Genomic DNA, 21,810 nt, shown 5'->3' on the forward strand with positions numbered 1-21,810 from the left:
TTTTTTTAATTTAAGGTTTTAAGAGACGGCTAAATTATCAGCTATTTTTTTTTCTGTAAGACGTCAAACCCTGACTTTCTGGCTCTTTTGTGTGAGAAAGTGGGAAAAGTCTTGAAAAGCTCTTTTCTTTTGATTTGGAGAGGTGTGGAGGCCCTGTATAAGTATGCCTAGAGGAGATTGCACCTTGGTGTCAGAGCAGTACGTGTCTGATGAGGCTTTAGCTGCAGAGAAGGTGTTATCTTGTGTAGATGGGAACCGTCTGACATGCTGTGGGCTTAATCATGACCGCAGTCCAAGTCATTAGTCTGGATTTAAGTCTCTTATTGTTAAAGAGCTCTTTAATCTTTCCCCAGGTTTGGGTGAGTCTCTGTGTGCTTTTCTTGCCAATTCTGCCTCTGCTCTCGGCATCTAAACCGCCTCTATCTATCACACTCGACATCTCTCCCTAAAACGCCTCTATCTGTAGCTCTCGACATCTCTCCCTAAAACACCTCTCTATCTGTCGCTCTCGACATCTCTCCCTAAAACGACTCTATCTGTCACTGTCGACATCTCTCCCTAAAACACCTCTCTATCTGTTGCTCTCGACATTTCTCCCTAAAACGACGATCTGTCGCTCTCGACATCTCTCCCTAAAACACCTCTCTATCTGTCGCTCTCGACATCCCTCCCTAAAACGACTATCTGTTGCTCTGGATACCTCTCCCTAAAACGCCTCTATCTGTCTCTCAGCATATCTGTCATATCATATCATACCATATCATTTTATCCCAGTGTCTTTTAGTCTCTCTCTCTCTCTCTGAGCCTGAGTCTTCTGTGGTTTTCTTATGAATATGTACTCTGGGTTGGGGGAAAAGTGTGATTGTGGTGACTTCTGTGTATGGAGATGTGTTTGTCTGTGTGTATGTCTTTCTGGATATTTGTTTGTCTATGTGTGTGTATTCTCTGAGAGGGTGTATGTGAGTGAATGTGTGTGTGTGTGTGTGTGTGTGTGTGTGTTGTGTATGTATGCACGTGTGTTTTAGCATGCTGTCGTTTCCTTGTGCCCATTTCACCCTCTCCCCTTTCGTGGGCAGGTGTGATTGGCTTTGGTCACTACTGCACTGCCCGTGGCTTTGGTGGCGCGGTGCGTGAAATGGTGGCGCACCTGGTGCCCCTGACGCGGCACCTCTGGCAGCAGACCAAGCTGAAGATGCTGCCCACGCCGGCCAACTTCCACTACATCTTCAACCTCAGGGACCTGTCTCGCATCTGGCAGGGCATGCTCAACTCCACCGACGAGGTCATCAACACACCTGAGGTATGTGTGTTTGTGTGTTGGGGGGTTGTAAAGTAGGTGTGATTGGGTGTATGGTTGTTATTGTTCAGAATGTGTGTGTGTGTGTGTGTGTGTGTGTGTGTGTGTGTGTGTGTGTGTGTGTGTGTGTGTGTGTGTGTGTGTGTGTGTGTGTGTGTGTGTGTAGGGTTCCAAATTAACACCCGCCAACCCGCCAAATGCGGGTTAAAATTTATTTTGGCGGGTGTTAATAAAAACTTACTAGCCAGTTTGGCTGGTGATGCATGAGGCATTACATGCATGATACATAAGGCTCTGTTTTCGGTCATATATCCCCCGGCAGTACTTCCTACATTTCCCATGACCACTGTGCTGTAATGCTACGTCGGCTGCACGCAGTTTGCAGTGAAACCAGCGCAAGAGACCATGGAAACGAACGGAGCGTCTACCAGAAAACACAAGGAATTAGAAGAACGAACGGAGCCAGAGCAGGGAGCATAGACTGAAAGAGGAGGGAGTTAGCCAGTAAAGTAAAGTAAAATGTACCTATCACATTTACATAACACAAATGCATAATGCATTACCAAATATTAGCGCAATTAACGCATTGTGTTTACCTATTTCCTTTGTGGGGGGCTGACGTCATGTACTGTAACGGAGGCTGCAAAACCTGAAGCAGCAAGATCGTTTATTTTATTGTCTATGGAGTTAGCTGAAGATGGAACGTGAGGAGCTTGTAGGCGAAAATTTTCAGTTTTAAAAAGGTAGCCTGATCAGTTATCACCACCACCACACGCATCACGCACTGTGCGTAGGGCACCATGAGACAGAGGAGGGACCAACATTTAGCCAAAAAATAGTAGCTGTACTGCAAACTGTTTTTCACTCTTGTTAGAGAAAGTATACAATGTCAACATGCACCAACAGCATATTACATAAAGATGATACTTTTCGGGTCCTCTCTATAAAGATCCAACTTGAACATAGGCCCTATGCTACTCCATTTAACTGCGTCTGAGTGTGCAGGAGAGGGTGAGAAAACAAGTGGCAGGTTCTAGCTTGTGTTGATGATAATTGATATCTCCTTTTTATTAAGTTAAGATTGAACTAAATGCGTCAGTGGTTGGGACAGACTTATGGGGGCGAGAATAGGAATGAAGCAGGGGATGAGGATCTCAACAGAGAAATAGATAGATAGAGATCCCAAACATGAAATGAAGTGAAGTGCACTTTCTGTTTATATTTTGTGGTACGTATTCATGCCAACGATGTTAATACAATGATCAAATGCATTCAGTGACACTCATCTCATAAACTCATAATTCTCTTATTTTCACCGGGAAAAAATTGGCTAATAGAAATTCTGATTGGCTAGTAACTTTAGAAAGTTACCAGCCACATTGGCTGGTGATCAAAAAAGTTAATTTAGAACCCTGTGTCTGTGTGTGTGTGTCTGTCTGTGTGTAGGTGTCTATTCAGGAGGAGGCGTGAGTGTGTATGTGTGTGTGTGTGTGTGTGTGTGTGTGTGTGTGTGTGTGTGTGTGTGTGTGTGTGTGTGTGTGTGTGTCTGGTATAGTATTTCTGCTCCTCACGTTGGCCAACCACTATATCTTCAACCTCAGGGACGTGCCCAGCATCAGCCAGGGCATGCTCAACTCCACTAAGCTAGGTCATCAACACACCAGTGTTTTGTGTCTGTGTGTGTGTGTGTGTGTGTGTGTGTGTGTGTCAGGGGTTGCTCAACTCCACTGAGCTAGGTCATCAACACACCAGTGTTTTGTGTCTGTGTGTGTGTGAAGGATTATAAGTCTCAGAGAGAAGTGCAGGTTCTTATGGCTGGTCAGTCTAATGTCTGAGTAAACTCCATGGACAGCCCTCTTCACCCTCCTCTCTCTCTCTCTGTGTGCATGCGTGCGTGCGTGCGTGTGTACATGTTTCTATGGACAGTGTGTGTTCTCTACAGCAATGAGTCAACTATATGTCCACAACATGATTGACGGAGACCCAAGCTCCTGTGCATATATTTGTGTGTGTGTGTGTGTGTGTGTGTGTGTGTGTGCGCGTGCATTAATGAGTCATCAGTAAGCCAAAATGTGCTCCAGAACATGATTGTTTGTGTTCACATGTGTGTGTACTTTGGGTGTGTGTGTCTCAGATCCTCTTGCGGCTTTGGAAGCACGAGTGTAAGCGAGTGATTGCTGACCGCTTCACGTCGCAGGACGACGTGTCCTGGTTCGACGACACGTTGGCACGGCTGGTGGAGGAGGAGCTGGGGGAGGCCGAGCGGGCGTATGTGGATTGCGGAGTGGACGCCTACTTTGTGGACTTCCTGCGAGACGCTCCTGAAGCCACAGGTACACTCAGAGGTAAAAAGGTCATGCAGAGGTCAAGAGTATTCCAGTACAGGTTGAGCTTTGGTAGCCTCTCCTGTAGCTATTAACATTAACCACAAAGCCATTTATTAGTCATTTCCTGTGTATTAGTCGCATTGTGTATAAACCGCAGGACAGTGTTGTATGCAAGTTAAAAAAACAAAACCATATTAATTCCCCCGTGTTTTAACCTCACAGCTGAAGAAATTTTGCAAAATCAATGTATAAACCTTGGCTGATAGTTGGGAAATTACGGTACCATTCATTTCAATGTGTATTAAGATGAATTAATATGAATACGTTTATGAACCATTAGAAACTGTTAATAAATGTCTCGTAAGTACTCATATCGCATGGGAATATACTCATTGAATGCAAAGCTGTTTTCGGAAGCTTTGTCCTAGAGTGCCAGCAATCTAGACCATTGTTGATTTTTGTACAGCCACAGCATATTCTGTGTTATAGCTATGAACACATACAATCGCTCGTTTAAAAGATGAGACTTTAAGCTCTATGTGGGTGCAAACCGTGTATTTCTACACGCCTCTGTTCCTGAGAAATCCCAAGCTAAACAGTGGCTAGTTTTCATCAAAATCGCTGTTTTTTTTCTAGAAATGGAGATATATCGTCTTTCATGAAATATGAAGTGTTGCCTGTAAACTTTCCGGGAAGTGATCAGCGAGACCTGGCGAGACTGCCACCTAGTGATAGACCCACGAAAATGACCTGGTTTTGACCTGACGTGCATGCGTCACTGATTCGACCCAAAGCGGCAACCGAGTTATGATAAAATGTCCAGATAAAATGTCCAGATTGTGCGTTTTCATGAGTTTTTCATCGTCATATATTTCATTTCCATTCATCACAGAGTTCCCAAAATCACATATAAGGTGTGTTAGAGTGTTTAGTTTCGTAATTTAAAAATAAAGAGCTAAAAAACGTAATATTACGTTTTTGGCACTCAACGCATGGCACTCAATGAGTTAAGCAGCCCACACTGCAAACCTTCAGCAGACCTTACGGATATGGCTAGGGCATTCCATTAAGGCTGTGTGAAACTGACTGTAAATTTAGATTATTCAATCTGAAAGAACTGAGAGTGAAGACGATCAGCCACAAATGCGGAGGCCTGACCAAGCAATACTCATAGGTAGTACTGAGTATGATTCTAAAATGAATCCTATAAGCAACAGGTGGGACCAGCGCAGAAGTTTAAGTAGAAGGATAATGGGAGGCCATCTGTTGGACCTAGTAAGTGGCCATTCAGCAGCAATGCAAGATAAAAATGAAGCCATTCATCAACATCTATTGTTCGCTATTTGAAAGGACAGGTGTCAGTTTGCTGATATTTCTTTGGTGGAAGAGGCTGGATCTGGTCAGTTATTCAGCAAAGGTATCCATTAACAAGGACAGCTTGAATGTGAGCCTGTAGTAATCGGCGTGGGCAGCAAGGCAGGGAGGCCCAATACTTTGCGTTATCATGGGAACAAGGCCATCTGGAACAATAATTAAAACATGCTTGATTTGGATTGAGCTATAAGACATGATTTGCCATCCAGTCCCTGATGGCGTTAAGACAGTCAAGAAGCCTAGATAACCTATAAGCCTCAATAGACTTGAATGAAAAGTTGTAAGGCAACTGCAGCTGCAAAGCAATTAAAAACCTAGCTTCCCTTGACTGGTATACAATTGATTTGATATTAGGCCCTGCCTACCAGTGAAAGTAATTGGATATGTAAACCCATATGAATACACTTCAGATAGCATCTGTAAACCCATATGAATTCAGGCATTATCTGTAGTTCCATATTAATTGAGATTGCATCTACTGTATAAATCCATATGAAGTCTTTATTAGGATTCTCACACCCTGCCCTTGGGAGGGCTATCTATTGGAACATACTACTACATTTCCCATCAGCCATTAGTGCAGCTTGTACTCCAGCCTGACAGAGCTCATCAGTGCCAGCGCTGATTAGCTGACATATCTGGTTTAGTTGATGAAGTGGCCGTGTAATATAACCTGATGGCTTTAATCTGGTCGGAAGCGTGGGGAAAATGTGCTGCAGTGGTCCCTCTAGAACAGTGTGTGTGTGTGTTTGTGTGTGCGTGCGTGCGTCCGTGCGTGCGTGCGTGCGTGCGTGCGTGCGTGCGTGCGTGCAGATACATGAAGGTTGGGTTGAAAGGTCTGTCCGAATGTGTATTTCAAGAACATACTCTTTCACACACACACACACACAAAGTCTTACCGGTATGTACCTTGTCTCCTTGTCCTCTTGGCAGGAGAGGAGCCGGAGGACGCCGACTTTGACATGCCGAAGGTGTACGAGCCCATTGCGTCCTATGAGAGCCTGATGGAACGGCTGAACATGTTCCTGCTGCAGTACAACGAGACCGTCCGCGGGGCAGGCATGGACATGGTGTTCTTCAGAGACGCCATGATCCACCTTGTCAAGGTAAACCCCCCCCCCCCCACACACACACACACAAACACACACACCTCCCTCCAGTGCAGCATCAGCAGGGGAGAGGGACCCTGTGCCCTGCTAAAGTGTATTCAACCGCAGTCTTCGATAGCTACAACATGAAAAGTGCCATGATTTGCATATGGGTATACACAGGGTATACAGAAGTAACACATGCAGATGTACACTTTTTATATTGGATTTGGCCAGAAAAAATGCAACAGCATATACAATCTTGAAATATAGAATAAAGATCCATATGCTTTGTAGGCCTACTGCAAAAGCGTCCTATCACTGAGGACATGCAAGTTAAGGTGTGTGGGCTGCAGAAGGTTTTTGGCTGCAATTAATAATTCAGTAAGGATGACCGTGCATGAACAGGGCCTCATTTGGTTGTCTATGGTTACGTAACTGAGCAACCCTGTCTGAAAACTAAAGAATGTTTCTACTCATGGTGGACCAATAGAGTCTGCTTCGTTGCACAGAGGGAAACATCCATATATTACTCTGTGTGTGTGTGTGTTTGTGTGTCTTAAAATTATTATGCAGGATACAATTATGCAGAGAGGACATCATCTTCAGACAGACTTTTTGTGATAATGAGCAACATTTTGTGATAATGATGTTTATGTTGTAGCACATACACATATAATTTAGGGCAGCCTTTGGCTTCGGACTTGTAACCAGTAGGCACGGCTGAAGTGCCCTTGAGCAAGGCACCTAACCCCTCACTGCTCCCCGAGCGCCGCTGTAGCAGGAAGCTCACTGCGTCGGGATTAGTGTGTGCTTCACCTTACTGTGTGTATACTGTGTGCTGAGTGTGTTTCACTAATTCACGGATTGGGATAAATGCAGAGACCAAATTTCCCTCAAGGGATCAAAAGAGTACCGTATATATACTACACTTATACTAATCATTCAGAGGATGTGTATAATCATAAAGAGTCGCATAATTCATGATGGACCTTGTCTTGTTCTTGTGTTGAATATCATGTACACTTTTCTATGTTTCTATGCTTGACTGATTAATTAGTCTAAGGCATGCCTTCTGTTGGTTTCAGAGCCGTTGATAATAATGGGATACCAGACCAGAAAGGTTTTTACCTCACATGGGAATTTGACCTCCCTGTCCTCATTATGTCAGTAATCTGGCTTGTGATTGTGATTGTGTGTGTGTGTGTGTGTGTGTGTGTGTGTCTTCACAGGTGTCACGGATCATCCGTACCCCACGAGGCAATGCTCTTCTGGTTGGTGTAGGGGGGTCAGGGAAACAGAGTCTTACCCGACTGGCCTCCTTTATCGCTGGATACAAAACCTTTCAGATTACCCTCACACGGTCAGTGAACTAAACCTTTTAGATTACCCTCACAGAATCAGTGAACTAAACCTTTTAGATTACCCTCACCCTAAAAGGTTTAGTTCCTTTAGATCATCTCTCTCTCTTGCTCTCTCTCTCTCTCTCTCTCGCTCTGCTTCTCTTTCTCTCTCCCTCTGTCTGTCTCTCTCTATTCTCTATGCTAATGTCTGAGATAGTCAGAAGGAGTGTGTGTGTGTGTGTGTGTGAGAGAGAGAGAGAAAGAGTGAAAACAAGGCATTAGTTTTGTATTCATTGCTAATGTTCCAAGTACTGTCATGGTGTCACATTCTAGAAGCTGTGCCTGGAACCGAGATGACTAGTAATCTATTATTCCATTCATATCGGAGTCCCCCAGTCCATGTTCTCATTATGTCTCGTTAATGGGGTGATAGCGGATCCTTTCAGACCAAAGTGATCGGCACACTCTGTGTGCTCAGCTGACCTGCTGGGCCAAATCTGGCTCTGACCTGTTCTCAGCTATCCCAGCAGCGGACGAGGCTTAGTCTGTCTAAGAATGCGTGACTGAGGATGCGTCAGTGGTTCCATGTTCTTTACACACACCAGGGTCAGACACAGCAGAATGGAAGGACCCTCTCAGTGGACAATAACTCTCAGTGGACAATACCTCTTGTTTGTTGCTGTTTGTTTATGTTGTCTCTCTCTCTCTCTCTTTCACTCTCTCACACACACATACACACACGCAGCAAAAAAAATCCCTACAAACATCTAGAGACGCAATCACTAAGAACTATTCTTAGCCGCTGTGCCATGCGTCATTGTGTGATTGTGGTGCTGTGGTGATCGTTGTTCTTGCTGTTGCATAATCAATCCCCTTTTTTATTGTTTTAGGAGGACATTTTGTACCAGAAACCAGTGTTTCTTTAATTTAATCTTGCAAATTGTATGGTGCAATAATCAGTTGTTCAGCTGAATCTGTCTGGCTTGAAGACAATTTCTTTAATTAAAGCCGCCATACAAATGGAAGATTACAAATTGTATTGAAATGAATTTGGAATTAATATAATGACCTGAATTGAACTGAACTGAACTGAACTGAACTGAATGGATGTGAACCAGAGGTGGAAAACCCAGATTTAGGAAGTCAAAAGCCCTGCAGTGATTTGATCATTCACTAAACCAGCTGATTAACTCGTCAGCCTGGTACATGAGTTAATGTGGCTGTGTGTGTGTGTGTGTGTGTGTGTGTGTGTGTGTGTGTGTGTGTGTGTGTGTGTGTGTGTGTGTGTGTGTGTGTGTCCACAGATCCTACAACACGGCAAACCTGATGGACGATCTGAAGGGGCTGTACCGCACGGCCGGCCAGCAGGGTCGTGGCATCAGCTTCATCTTCACCGACAACGAGATCAAAGACGAGTCCTTCCTGGAGTATATGAATAATGTCCTGTCATCCGGAGAGGTCAGCCTATTACTGCATGCTCCATACTGTTATCCCTAAAACAGTAAACACACACACACACCAGAGAGGTCAGCCTATTACTGCATATTCCACACTGCCATCCCTAAAACAGCCATCTCACACTCACACTCACACAGGCCACTCCTGTTTGTAATTTGTAATTTGCCGTCCCTTTGGTTCGTCCCCTGTAGGCATATTGAATGCTGAAGGGTGGAGTATTTGAGCGATTACTCCAGAACTGAGTAGAAAGAAATAGACACAGTTTGAGATCCTTGAAAGTGGAAGGCAAAGGAAGTTTAATGAAGCCTTTGGTGAGGCTACTAGATTATTTAAAAGAAGAAAATGATTTAAACATCATGTCATATCTTAATCAGAACACTTTAATCACTATGCTCAATGTTGGAGAAAATCATAGTTATCTACAACTGTTTGATGTTTACAATCCCCAAGTCCTGCTTAATTAATCAAACCAGTAGGGCTCTAGTTTGCACACAACTGGGGCAGCCGTGGCCTACTGGTTAGCACTTCGGACTTGTAACCGGAGGGTTGCCAGTTCCCGGACCCCGACCAGTAGGCACGGCTGAAGTGCCCTTGAGCAAGGCACCTAACCCCTCACTGCTCCCCGAGCGCGCTGGGATTAGTGTGTGCTTCACCTCACTGTGTGTTCACTGTATGTTTCACTAATTCACGGATTGGGATAAATGCAGAGACCAAATTTCCCTCACGGGATCAAAAGAGTATGTGTATATCTATCTATCTATCTATCTATCTATCTATCTATCTATCTATCTATCTATCTATCTATCTATCTATCTATCTATCTATATATATAAATACTTAACTTCCACAGACCATCTGTAAAAATGTCTTCTGACTAGAACAAACAGTGTTCTGTGCTTTATGGTAGCTACCAAGTTCAGAGAAGGCGTGTCAGGATATTACAGAGGCAGATGGTAAGCCGCAGAGGGGGATCTATATCTCCAGAGCCCCTCTGTCAGAGCTCAGACAGCAGAACTGAGTGTGCAGGGGGGGTTCGGGGAGCAGGTTGGTGGGGAGGGGGCAGATGGGTCCACAAGAGACTCTTCTCCATCTCTCTGTCAGTTCTCTCCTGACATCCCCCCCCCCCCCACACACACATACCCACACACACACACACACACACCTTTGTAGAAGAGGCCTGCTGTCTCTAAGGAGCTACATTGAAATGCAGTGCGTGGGTAGGAAGCAGGTGTGACGGGGAAGATCTCTCAAGCCAGTCTGAATCCCCAAGGGCCCTGGAGCTACACGTTAGCATTGCTGCTGAGCTAAGAGAGCCACTGCAGTCATTAATCACCTGCACTGAGCCACTCACATGATGGATTACATATGCTTTTACCTGTACATTTATATTTACACTCATTTCCGTAAGTAGTTGCATCCTCAACACCTTTGCTAACTCTGGCATGATTACATTTGTGTATGTTATGCAGATGTTCAGTAATATGTGCCGTCCCTACTAAATAAGCAGATGTCGGGGTGTCGGGGTGTCGGGGTGTCGGGGCAAGATGAGAGGAGCTCTAGGAGAGGAGTGGTATCGCTTTACAATGTACTCAGATGAAGGGACGAGTCCTGCAGCCTCAGGGCTAGCGTGTCCGTAAGACTGAGCCGTCTCTGTCCAACGCCGGATAAAAGCCCAATTGGGACCGGGAGCGAGGGACGTTGGGGGGAGGGCTCCTGCCTCTCACTTCTCAGAAAAGAAGTGGTGGAGGAGAGGAGGAGAAGAGAGGTGGAGGAGGAGAAGAGGAGAGAAGAGAGGTGGAGGTGGAGGAGGAGAAGAGGAGAGAAGAGAGGTGGAGGTGGAGAAGAGGAGAGAAGAGAGGTGGAGGTGGAGGAGGAGAAGAGGAGAGAAGAGAGGTGGAGGTGGAGGAGGAGAAGAGGAGAGAAGAGAGGTGGAGGTGGAGGAGGAGAAGAGGAGAGAAGAGAGGTGGTGGAAGAGGAGGAAGAATAGAAGAGAGCCTGCCACTGGCCTCTGCGTCTGGGGCAGAAACGAGAGTGGGCTGTCAGTGAAAGTGATGTGAGGAGAGAGGAGCCTGGAGATGTCCAGCGGGGTGTTTATGGCTAGGTCCAGTCAGCCTGGCGGCCAGCCTAGACATCACAGACTCAAGTGTCCCCTTCCATTACAACATACTCCAATCAGTATCTGAGCGCTCAGGGGCCATCACAGTACGTGATACTTTAATCAGCTCGGATGTAACACAATTAGAGACATCCCTAATCACCCCACACACACACACTCATGCGCGTGCGCACACACACACTCATGCGCGTGCGCACACACACACACACACACACACACACACACACACACACAAACAAACACACACACTCATGCGCACACACACCGCACACACACACACACACACACACACACACACACACACACACACACACACACACACACACACGGCTACGCTTGACCGCACTAGGCATAGTAATACAGAGATCTGACATGGCAATATTCCCAGTGTTTGTGGGTGATAAAGAGATGATATGTGGATGTCTTTTTCTCTGGATGCACACACAGTAGTCTTTCTCCAGACAGAGGCAGTGCGATCTCAGAAACAAGAGTCCTCTCTGATTCATTAACCCTTAACCCTTAAAGGTGTAGGTTTTTGAACATTCTAAGTTCCGCAACAATTGAAGGTTCTAAAATTCTATGTTGAATTCAATGAACCCAGATATTCTTTAGAATATTAATTTCCCAACATTCCCGTCACACCGGTGTGACGGTACTCCTTTAAGGGTTAAATTAGATTTTACTGTCACTGTAGAAGTAAAATACCATAACAGTGAAATGCAGTAGAACATCTCACCAGAAGTGCAAATTGTAGAAAATGTGCAGTGGATAACAAATCAAGGCGTTCGAATTGTTTGAATAATATTAAACAAATTAGACATAAATATAAATAGTACAGTATATGAATAGTTTCGATAGCTAGTCTTCATATGATAAGCCACACTATATAAGAAGTCTTAAAACCTTTAATTGTCTTCACAGAAGAGTCTGCAGAGTCTGTTTGCCAGAGAAATGTTAAGATCTCCCACCATTAAGAAGTGAGAGTGGTGACATGTTGTGATTAGTGACAAGCCTTGCAGTAGCATGAGCACATGTGAGGTATCACACCTCCTGACACATCATGTTTCTGCCAAGAGGGACCTTCACTTTTTCGACCCCGGTCCAGCAGGGCTTGTCAACACCTACAGACCCTGAGGAATGTCACACTCTCAGTCCACCTCGGTCCCTCAGGCGATGACGGGCCCCATGCTTGCAGAGCAAATGATGAAATGTCATTGTGCAAACTAATAAGATGAAATATTGTTTGCATATGAGCCTGAGCTGAATTAATGTTTCATTTGTACTCTTTGTTTTTGTAATGCTATGCATATATTCCATTGTTAATTCACTCAGTGTCAGGAATGTCCAAATGATTGAAGTAATTAGTTGTAGATTCTATATGTTAATGTGTAAATGTCAACAGGAACACTGCATAGTGTATAGGTCTGCTCAGCCACTCTAATTAATACTGCCTGATGAAGTTGTTAACACTTCACCTACATGGAAATAGAACCTTTCCTAACACTGTTCCCAGTGTTGTTTTCTTTCTGGTGGTTGCTGGTGGTGATAAGCTCCCTGTGTACCCATTACCCATTCAGGTGTCGAACCTGTTTGCTCGGGATGAGATTGACGAAATCCTCAGCGACCTCATTCCTGTCATGAAGCGGGAGTTTCCCCGGCGGCCACCCCACCAACGAGAACCTGCACGAGTACTTCATGGGCCGGGTGCGGCAGAACCTGCACGTGGTGCTGTGCTTCTCGCCGGTGGGGGAGAGGGTTCCGCGGGCGGGCACTCAAGTTCCCCGCACTCATCTCCGGTTGCACCATGGACTGGTTCAGCCGCTGGCCTAAAGACGCCCTTGTGGCAGGTAGGCGGGACTTTGAGCTCAGAGCAGGGGTTTCATTGGTGCTACGGTCAGGTCAAAGATCTCTCTGCCCAATCAGGGTGTTGATCGGTCTGTGAATCATGAGTACTAGTCAGTACATTGCTCTAGTAGAGAGATTTGTTCAATTTCATAATGTGTCCTAGCAAGACAAATTCTTCCTTTATGTTGGTGTGGGGAAAGCTAAGATGATGCACTTAAAGTTTAAACTATCTAAACCAACATTATGTTTGAGTTAGGGGCAGTGATTTAAACAGGAAAAGCTAAAGTTAAGTAGAAGGATTTAGAGGACTATCCTTGCCTTCCGTCCCCCCATTCACTCCTTACTGACATGCAGTGATGTTCACACTGTGGTGGGTGATCTGTCTGTCTCTCTCTCTCTCTCTCTCTCTCTCTCTCTCTCTCTCTCTCTCTCTCTCTCTCTCTCTCTCTCTCTCTCTCTCTTCTCTCTCTCCTCTCTTCTCTCTCTCTCTCTCTCTCTTCTCTCTCTCTCTCTCTCTCCTCTTCTCTCCTCTCTCTCTCTCTCTCTCTCTCTCTCTCTCTCTCTCTCTCTCTTCTCTCTCTCTCTCTCTCTCTCTCATCACTTATGGCATGTTATCAAACTGAATAGACATCCATACTTGCCAAGCAGTTTGTTTTCATTTCAGTGTTTGTTTTATGATGCTTGAGTAAATCAGTTCCAGTAGACTTGGGCACATTACTGGCTAGAAACCCAACAGAGAGAGAGAAGGCAAGGCTCAGCTGGTGTTCTGGCCACGATGTGTGTTAAATAAAATGCTCTTTTCTTTCAGTTGGCCCTCATACACTATTCATGGCTTGAAGTAATCAAAGAGACAATTACTTTTCACTTAGGAAAGCAATCAGTCACAATAGCAATCAGGAGTCCAAATCAAGCTCCGTCATTTATGAGCTTTTTCATGCGTTTGAAATGAGCAGAAGTGTGTGTCTGTGTGTTCTGTGGGTCCCTCTGTGCCTCCGTGTAATGTGTGTGTGTGTGTGTGTGTGTGTGTGTGTGTGTGTGTGTGTGTGTGTGTGTGTGTGTGTGTGTGTGTGTGTGTGTGTGTGTGTGTGTGTGTGTTCATCTGAGTCTGTTAATCTTCCCGTGACAGCGCTTTGAGTGTATCTGTGTGTTTGTGTGTGTAAGCGTGTGTTCATGTGTCTATTTATATGTGTGTTCATGTACAGTATGTGTATATAATGTGTCATATGTGCATTATATTTCTCATCAAATATTGCCCATCACGTGCATCCTAACATGACCTTGACCCTCGTCTTGCGCCCTTCCTCCCCACCAGTGTCGGAGCACTTCCTGTCCAGCTACGAGGTGGACTGCTCGGGCCAGGTGAAGGCAGAGGTGGTGCAGTGTATGGGCTCCTTCCAGGACGGTGTGGCCGGACGCTGCGTGGAGTACTTCCAGCGCTACCGCCGCTCCACCCATGTCACCCCCAAGTCCTACCTGTCCTTCATCCAGGGCTACAAGGGCATCTACCAGGAGAAGCGCTCCGAGGTGCACACGCTCGCTAACAGGTACAATCCACAGCCTCACTGCCGCTCCCAACCTCCAGCCACGGTGCCATTGGGCAATGTGCTACTCTATAGTACACAAATCCCATGGTGCCATTGGGCAATGTGCTACGCTATAGTACACAAATCCCATGGTGCCATTGAGCAATGTGTTACTCTATAGTACACAAATCCCATGGTGCTATTGGGCAATGTGCTACGCTATAGTTATTCTAGCGTAATTGCTAATTGCTATGTTCTGATGTGTTTAACATTTATTGATGTTAGATTACATTTTTAGGGAAGTTGTAGGCAAGTGTGAGAGGCTAATTGCATGCCACAGAGCATGTCACTCCTATCGTATTTGTGTTTAGAAAGTTAGTGGTAGTTTAGCTGCCACACGGTTTCTAATAGCACGTCCACCTCTCGCCTCAGGCCTTGTGTCTCATCTGGGCCTTTTCACAAAGCCGCTTACATGGTGTTTACTTACTACTTACGTGTGGTCGGTTCTAAGAAGAATGCTACTGTCAAGATAAATATGAACTCGTGGCTCACTGGAAGTTGAAAAGCCTGCGCAAGACCAGCTTAATGTTGCAGTGTAGCCACAAATCCGGTCGGATCTTGTCAACTTATTCAGCAAACACCTCCAATCCATGTGCACCCACTATACCTACATTCGTTATTCCCGAATCTAAAAAAGATGAACTTCTTGTCCCCTGAAAACAAATCCTTTTGATGCTAGCCCTAGAAATAGTGGGAAATATTGGTATTAAAACATTGTTTGATTTGATTGTATTTCTTTAGTTGTTTTTTCTGTGTGAATGGGGGGTGTTACTGCAGAGAGAACTGTTCTGTGTGAATGGGGGGTGTTACTGCAGAGAAAACGCTGGTTACGAATGTAACCGTGGTTCTATGAAGGAGTGGAAGACCGCCAGAGGCAGCCGATAGACTAGTGGAAATCCTCATGCGCTCGCGCATTGGTCGAGAAACATGTATAAAACTTCTGTCATCACGTGACCATGAGACCGCGAGGTACAACATAAATACCGATGACGTTCTCAACGGTCATTTTCGCCCTTCCGAGTGACCAGAGACTCTGGCGGTCTTCCACTCCTTCATAGAACCACGGTTACATTCGTAACCAGTGTTCTATTTCAGTCCTTCCAGACCGCTAGAGGCAGTCGATAGACTAGTGGAAGACGTATACCAACTATGTCACAAGGAAGCTTACCCTCAATTAGGCAAGACAGCAGGAAGCACAGCCATATGTCCCAGAGGAAACAACGCCACATTCAGACAGTAAAACCTGGTGAACGTGCTGGGAGAAGACCACGTTGCAGCTGAACAGATGTCTGACAGGGGGGCACCACGCAATGCCGCCCAGGAAGCTGCCATAGCCCGAGTTGAGTGTCCTTTCAACACCACCAGAGCTGCATGTCCCTGTCGCTGATAAGCAACAGAGATAGCTTCTGTGACCCAGTGGGAAAGCCTTTGCTTGGAAAGGGCAGAGCCAATATCTTTCCCTCCAAAGGACACAAACAGTTGGTCTGAAGTCCGCCAGGGCAAAGTAACAGAAACATAACGCCGTAAGGTTGAGCAGCAAGCAGCGACAGCAGAAGAGGAAACCACGACCTGTACAGCTGGTGAGGAGCTATTAGCAGGACTCGGCAGCCTGTCTCTTGGATGCGTGTGAGTCATCCAGATGAGAGAGGGGGGAGGAAAGGCATGAAGTAGGCAGTTGGGCCATTCGTGAGCTAAGGCATCCTGGCCCAGGGACCCTGGTTCGTTCATCTCCGCAAACCAAAATGGGCACAGTGACGACTTCTGGGTGGCGAACAGATCTACTTCCGCCTCGCCATATGTCCTCCACAACATCTGAGCCACTTCCTTGTTGAGACACCAATCTCGAAATGGTGAAGTGTCAACCACACAGCCATAAGCTCCAGCAGATTTATGTGCTGGGAGCGGAGTTCCAGACCCCAGCGGCCCTGTACTCCGCGACGGTTCCAGACCCCTCCCCATCCCGTCAGAGAGGCGTCTGTTGTCACCACATCTCGCCGCGCCGGCGGAGGCCCTAGTGGCACACCACGCAATAACAGACTTTGCCAATGCCATGGAGCCCTGCTCTGATGCAGCCCTGCGAGATATGAACAAGCCTGTGGCGATGTCGTTCTGGGGAGAGTTGTTTGGACTTCAGCCAGCGCTGGAAAGGACGCAGATAAAGGAGGCCAAGTTTCACAACCGGTGTTGCTGCAGCTAGAAGACCCGCAAGGCGAAGCATGGTCAAGAAAGGCAAGTGACGACCCCTGCGCACCAGTGAGAGGGTGCCTTTGATGGAAAGCCGTCTGGCCGGAGTTAGAGAGGCCAACATCAGTCTGGAGTCCAGGTTCATGCCTATAAATTCCACTGACTGAGATGGAGTCAGGGAACTTTTTGCCCAATTGATGGTAAACCCCAGGGCCATCACATAATTCAGCAGTTGGTGAGTATCTTTTGCCACCTGTTGTGGAGAGTGTGCAATCAGCAGCCAGTCGTCGAGATACGGCAGCACTTGTAACCCCTGATGTTGCAAGGGATCGAGGGCAATCTGCACACAGCGTGTGAACACACGGGGAGCTAGTGAGAGGCCGCAAGGAAGGACGCAAAACTGATATACCCTCCCTTGAAAGGCGAACCTGAGGAAGCGGCGATGTTCTTGGGCAAAAGGTACATGAAAGTATGCGTCTTTCAGGTCCACTGAAGTGAACCATGCATGAGGCATGACTGCTTGTGTGACATCTTTAATGCGCAGCATGCAAAATGGTAGATGTTTGAGATAACGATTTAGTCCTCTCAAGTCCAGAATGGGCCTGAACCCACCATCTTTCTTTTTGACAAGGAAGTAGGTTGAATAAAACCCGTCTGGGTGAACCTGTATATCGACATGTTCTATCGCGCCCTTCTGCAAGAGCTCGACCTGACGGAGTCAGCGACGTGGGACAGTGGTTCTGGTATCTCTGGGGGGGCGCCGACGAAGCAAACCCCCTGTAGGCCTGAAAGTATGTGGCTCCTGGTGTCTGGGTGGTTGCCCATGGGCTGAGGTTTGTCCCCGGCCAGCGGGAGGGCGAGGCTGAACAGGACGTGCGGCTGAACCACGGTAGGTGGCAGCCTGATGACGAAAGGCACCGGCGCCATCACGGCGTCGTGACTGAGGAGCCTGTGTGGGGCGCCGAAAGGCTGAGGGCCAATGAGATGATTTCGGGTCTCGGAGACAAAGACGCGGCGTTCAAGGGCCTCCTGAGCTGTGGGACCGAGGATCTGCCCCGGAATTAAGGGCAAGACCCTCATACTGTTCCGACAGGGTTCTGGCAGTGGGGATTGAGCTAACCACACCTGCCTCCTGGCTTGTACCAAAGGCCCAAGGGTCCGACCACATTCGTTGGCAATTGCACCAAGGGACTGAAGAGAGGAGTCCATTAACTCGTTCACTGTAGCATCCGCAGATGGCGCAAGTGATGTATGCATGGCCAGCAGCAGGTGAGCCAAAGAGTTACCTACTCTACCAAGAGAAGCTGTAGCACTGTAAGCTCTACCCAGGAGATCATCTGTGCGGCGGCATTTTGCATTTGGGCAGCGAATAATCTGCCGCAGGGCTTCATCAGGTGAAATGATATGAGAAGCAACACAGGGCTTCACTGTAGGCATTCTCCCAAGTCCAACAGTGTCGGGCTCCACCATTGCCGCTAATGCACGAATAGTGCGATCAGGTCTGGATGCCATAGCCATTCGATATGAGTCTGTGACAACACCAGTGAAATCAGGGCACTGTGGCATGCGCAGATCAGAAGACCCAGCAGGGCGGCGCAAAAGATTAGAAGGTCCCGGTGTAGTCTGTGGGACATCCAATTTAAGACAGGCCAAAGCTACCTTCAGTGTGTTCTGAATGGGTGCTGCTAAAGGATTTGATGCTGATGCAGAGCTCTGGGGATCCGAACCACTCCCACTGAGCGAATGTGTTGAAAGGGCATGCTCTGTAGCAGGCTCCTCCTCACCATAAGCGCTGGCCAAGCTGCCAGAGAAGAGGGTCTCAGAAGCAGCGACTGACACAGCATCTGAGTCTGCCAGAGTGCTGACAAGGCCTATCTCAAATTTCCCGTTTAACTCTTCTACATAGAATAGGCTATAATTGCGCAAACATTTCAAATCCCGACTTTAAAACGACAAGGCGTGGACAGGCAAAATAGGCTATTACGCATAGGCTACAAACAATTTCCAAATCAGTTTTAGTAGCCTACGCTACGAGCTGGCCTAAGATCCGAAGTGGCAGACGGATAGGTTACATTACAACAGCAAGACAAAATATACACATTTGGACCAAAGGTCCATTTATTCGTTTTTTTTTTTTCAAACTGCAGAAATCAAATTATTAGGCTGTTCGCCTACAATCAAACGAGTAGAACACTTAGGATATGCTTTTGTGAAATTTTATAAAATATATAGAGAACGAAAAAAAAAACGTTATTAACCGGTTTTGTGGATTTCAGAATAACGTTTCTGTTCCGGAACAGTTGAAGACCATTTTGTTTCCGTTTCCACTCCTCGTAAAATTCCGTAAAATTCAGTTCGTTTTCGTTTTTCGTTTTTTGAACCGGTTCGGAGCCCTGGTGGCAAGTCAGACAAGAGTGGAGCCGATCATCACACGGACACTCGACGTTACTTGTAAATAACAACAATATCAATGAGTGGTGCCGAGCATACAGACACTCAATGTGTAGGCTAACTTAATTGGCTATTGATAAGTGAATGGAGCCGCTAACGCGCGGACTCTCAACTAAATTTGCACGTAACGTTAATAAAGGTGTAATAACGTAAATTAGTCGTGAGAGGTGCCAAGCATACAGACTAACTCACGATGCTGTAACTAAATTAATTAGTGAGTGGAGCCGATTACTCACGGACACTCAACTAAGCAACAACCAAGGAATCTAACAATGATAGCAATGAGTGGTGCCGAGCATACAGATACTCAGAATGCTATAAATATGCCAAAAACTAGTGAGTGGGGCCGATCAAACACGGACACTCAACTAAGCCTACTCACGTAACTTGCTCTGAGACACAGCTTGTTGTGAGGGCAATCTGCTACTCTTGATTGAAGCTGCACACGTCTCAGAATGATGATCCAATATAATCCAAGACGATCAAGTTCTCAAGACCAAGGTGAGAATGAGAAAGAGAACGTCATGAGCCGTGCATCGGTATGTATATTGTACCTCGCGGTCTCATGGTCACATGATGACAGAAGTTTTATACATGTTTCTCGACCAATGCGCGAGCGCATGAGGATTTCCACTAGTCTATCGACTGCCTCTGGCGGTCTGGAAGGACTGAAATAGAACTGCTGTGTGAGAATGGCAGCTGTTGTTGCAGAGTGAGAAAGAAATGGTGCATGATACACGTGATCACAGATTATTCGACAGCAGAGAGGCAGTGGGGCTTCCGGTTTGGGACATGTAGGAACAAGACGTGCGAATGAGAGTCTCCTGAGAACTTTGTCATAACTACCTTAAAACTCCTTACTATACACGAACGTACATCTAAGAAATCGTTTCATTAGTTTATTTTGACATTAGCCACATTTTTTGTTGTTGTTGGAACATGCCAAAGGAAGATACTGAGCCGAAAAAGCCCAACCTAAGACCAAGTGGCAAGGTAGCTAACATGGCGACTGCTGCTAAGGCTAATGACCTGGCTACGATGTTGGCGACAGAAATGGAAAAACAACGCGAACATCTGAAAGAGGACATGGCAGGTTTGATTAAAACGTCTCTGGCGCCTATCCAAGCATCCATAGTGAACTTCCACGAAATGGTGAACACATTGGAAAGGTCACCGCGATGGAGACTTCAACAGGCGAAAACTTTGACGCCCTGTTCAGTGCAGAGAAAGCCATCACGAAATTGCAAGCTCTGAATGCTACGCTGGTTGATCGCGTTGATGACCTTGAAAACCGGTCTAGAAGAGTAAATCTTCGTATTATAAATGTGCCAGAGGATAGTGAAACAGGGGACGACATGGCTACATTTGTTTCCACACTTTTGAAAGACACCACGGAGAACCTATTCTCTACACCGCCTGAACTGGACCGCGCACATCGGGCTCTGGTAAAGAAACCTAAAAAGGGTCAGTCACCCAGACCCATAATCGTCGCCTTCCACAGACCAAGAGCGAGTTCTGCGTTGGTCAAGGCAGAAAGACGCAATATACGAGGGTAATACACTGAGGTTTTACCCTGAATTTAGCTATAATCTCTCCAAGAAGCATGCAGCCTTCAAGAACGTCAAAGCGGCTCTCTATCGGAAGGGAGTTCAATTCAGGCTACTCTACCCTGCGCGTTTACGCGTGACCCATGGAGGGGAAACTTTTATGTTTGAAACACCAGCGGATGCCGAGACCTTCTACTCCCAAAAAGTTGAGAGAAACATCAACACCTCGGCCTCTATCGAACAGGAGGACTAACGCAACATCCATTCACCAACACTGGGTAAAGTAAGCTAATGGCTACATCTGAGACGAACTAGCCTACTGCGGGGCTAGGCTCCACATATGGTATGCCGTGGACTGTTAAGGCATGTTTCAGTTTGTTATTTTTATTTTATTATTATGTATTTTTAGTTTTGTTCTTGTTCATAAGTACTTTGAATGTATAGGAGTTTTCTTCACTATTATGTTAACTCAGGGGCTCTCTAGAGAGTAATGTTTTTGATAACGAGTTTTTGGGAGCGTTTAGAAAAGGGACGAATCCTGCGTGCTGCTAATTTAGCAGAGATAGGAGGGGTTGGGTTTATTGGGGATAATGGGGTAGGCTGGACTTTACATTCTAGTTCTGTTTGTCATTGTCAACTTGTTGGATTTCACTGTGTATTATTACTGACTTTAATGGTGTTAGATCAAGGCATGACACACGTTTTGTATGTAAAAGGTGAAATGATCTAGCCTGGGTGTTCCCATGCTGCCTTGCGCGCGATTTGATTCACGCTGCTAAGGCAGCCTGGAGACCATGGAGCAAATTTTCGCCTGAGATAGGGAACCAATCACAGAACAGGGGGGAAAGCAAGACGATGATGAGCTATGCACAAATGCATTTGATATACATCCGTGGCACCCAATAAACGGATCTGGGCATTTTTTTGATGAATGTTTGGTTCCCAGACCACGTCACATTGAGAAGTGGTGGCGCTAGCCAGGCTAGAAATGATCACTATGTGCAAATCTGTAGGACTTCTGTGTGGCTATGGCTGATGTATGGCTGGGTAAATGTTGGCGGGTCAACCGTCAGGTTTACGTCGTGGAACGTTAAAGGTCTTAATTGCCCTGTTAAAAGAGGTAAAATACTCTCTCACATAAAAAAATCTGAAAACTGATATTGCATTTCTCCAAGAAACGCACTTACGTAATGCAGA

The 21,810-nt window shown here is 46.2% G+C and overlaps 1 protein-coding gene across 1 annotated transcript in view; it reads left to right on the forward strand.

The window, feature by feature from the left end:
• dnah5 (dynein, axonemal, heavy chain 5) overlaps nt 1-21,810 on the forward strand; it is a 131,691-nt gene that overhangs the window by 59,424 nt on the left and 50,457 nt on the right. The window contains 9 exon segments of the mRNA XM_042107846.1: nt 1,077-1,300; nt 3,432-3,630; nt 5,932-6,104; nt 7,319-7,449; nt 8,734-8,887; nt 12,581-12,667; nt 12,669-12,758; nt 12,760-12,850; nt 14,161-14,392. Coding sequence (XP_041963780.1) covers nt 1,077-1,300; nt 3,432-3,630; nt 5,932-6,104; nt 7,319-7,449; nt 8,734-8,887; nt 12,581-12,667; nt 12,669-12,758; nt 12,760-12,850; nt 14,161-14,392 — 1,381 coding nt within the window.

Source organism: Alosa sapidissima, chromosome 10 (assembly GCF_018492685.1).
Source record: "Alosa sapidissima isolate fAloSap1 chromosome 10, fAloSap1.pri, whole genome shotgun sequence".
Classification (NCBI taxonomy): Eukaryota; Metazoa; Chordata; class Actinopteri; order Clupeiformes; family Clupeidae; genus Alosa; species Alosa sapidissima.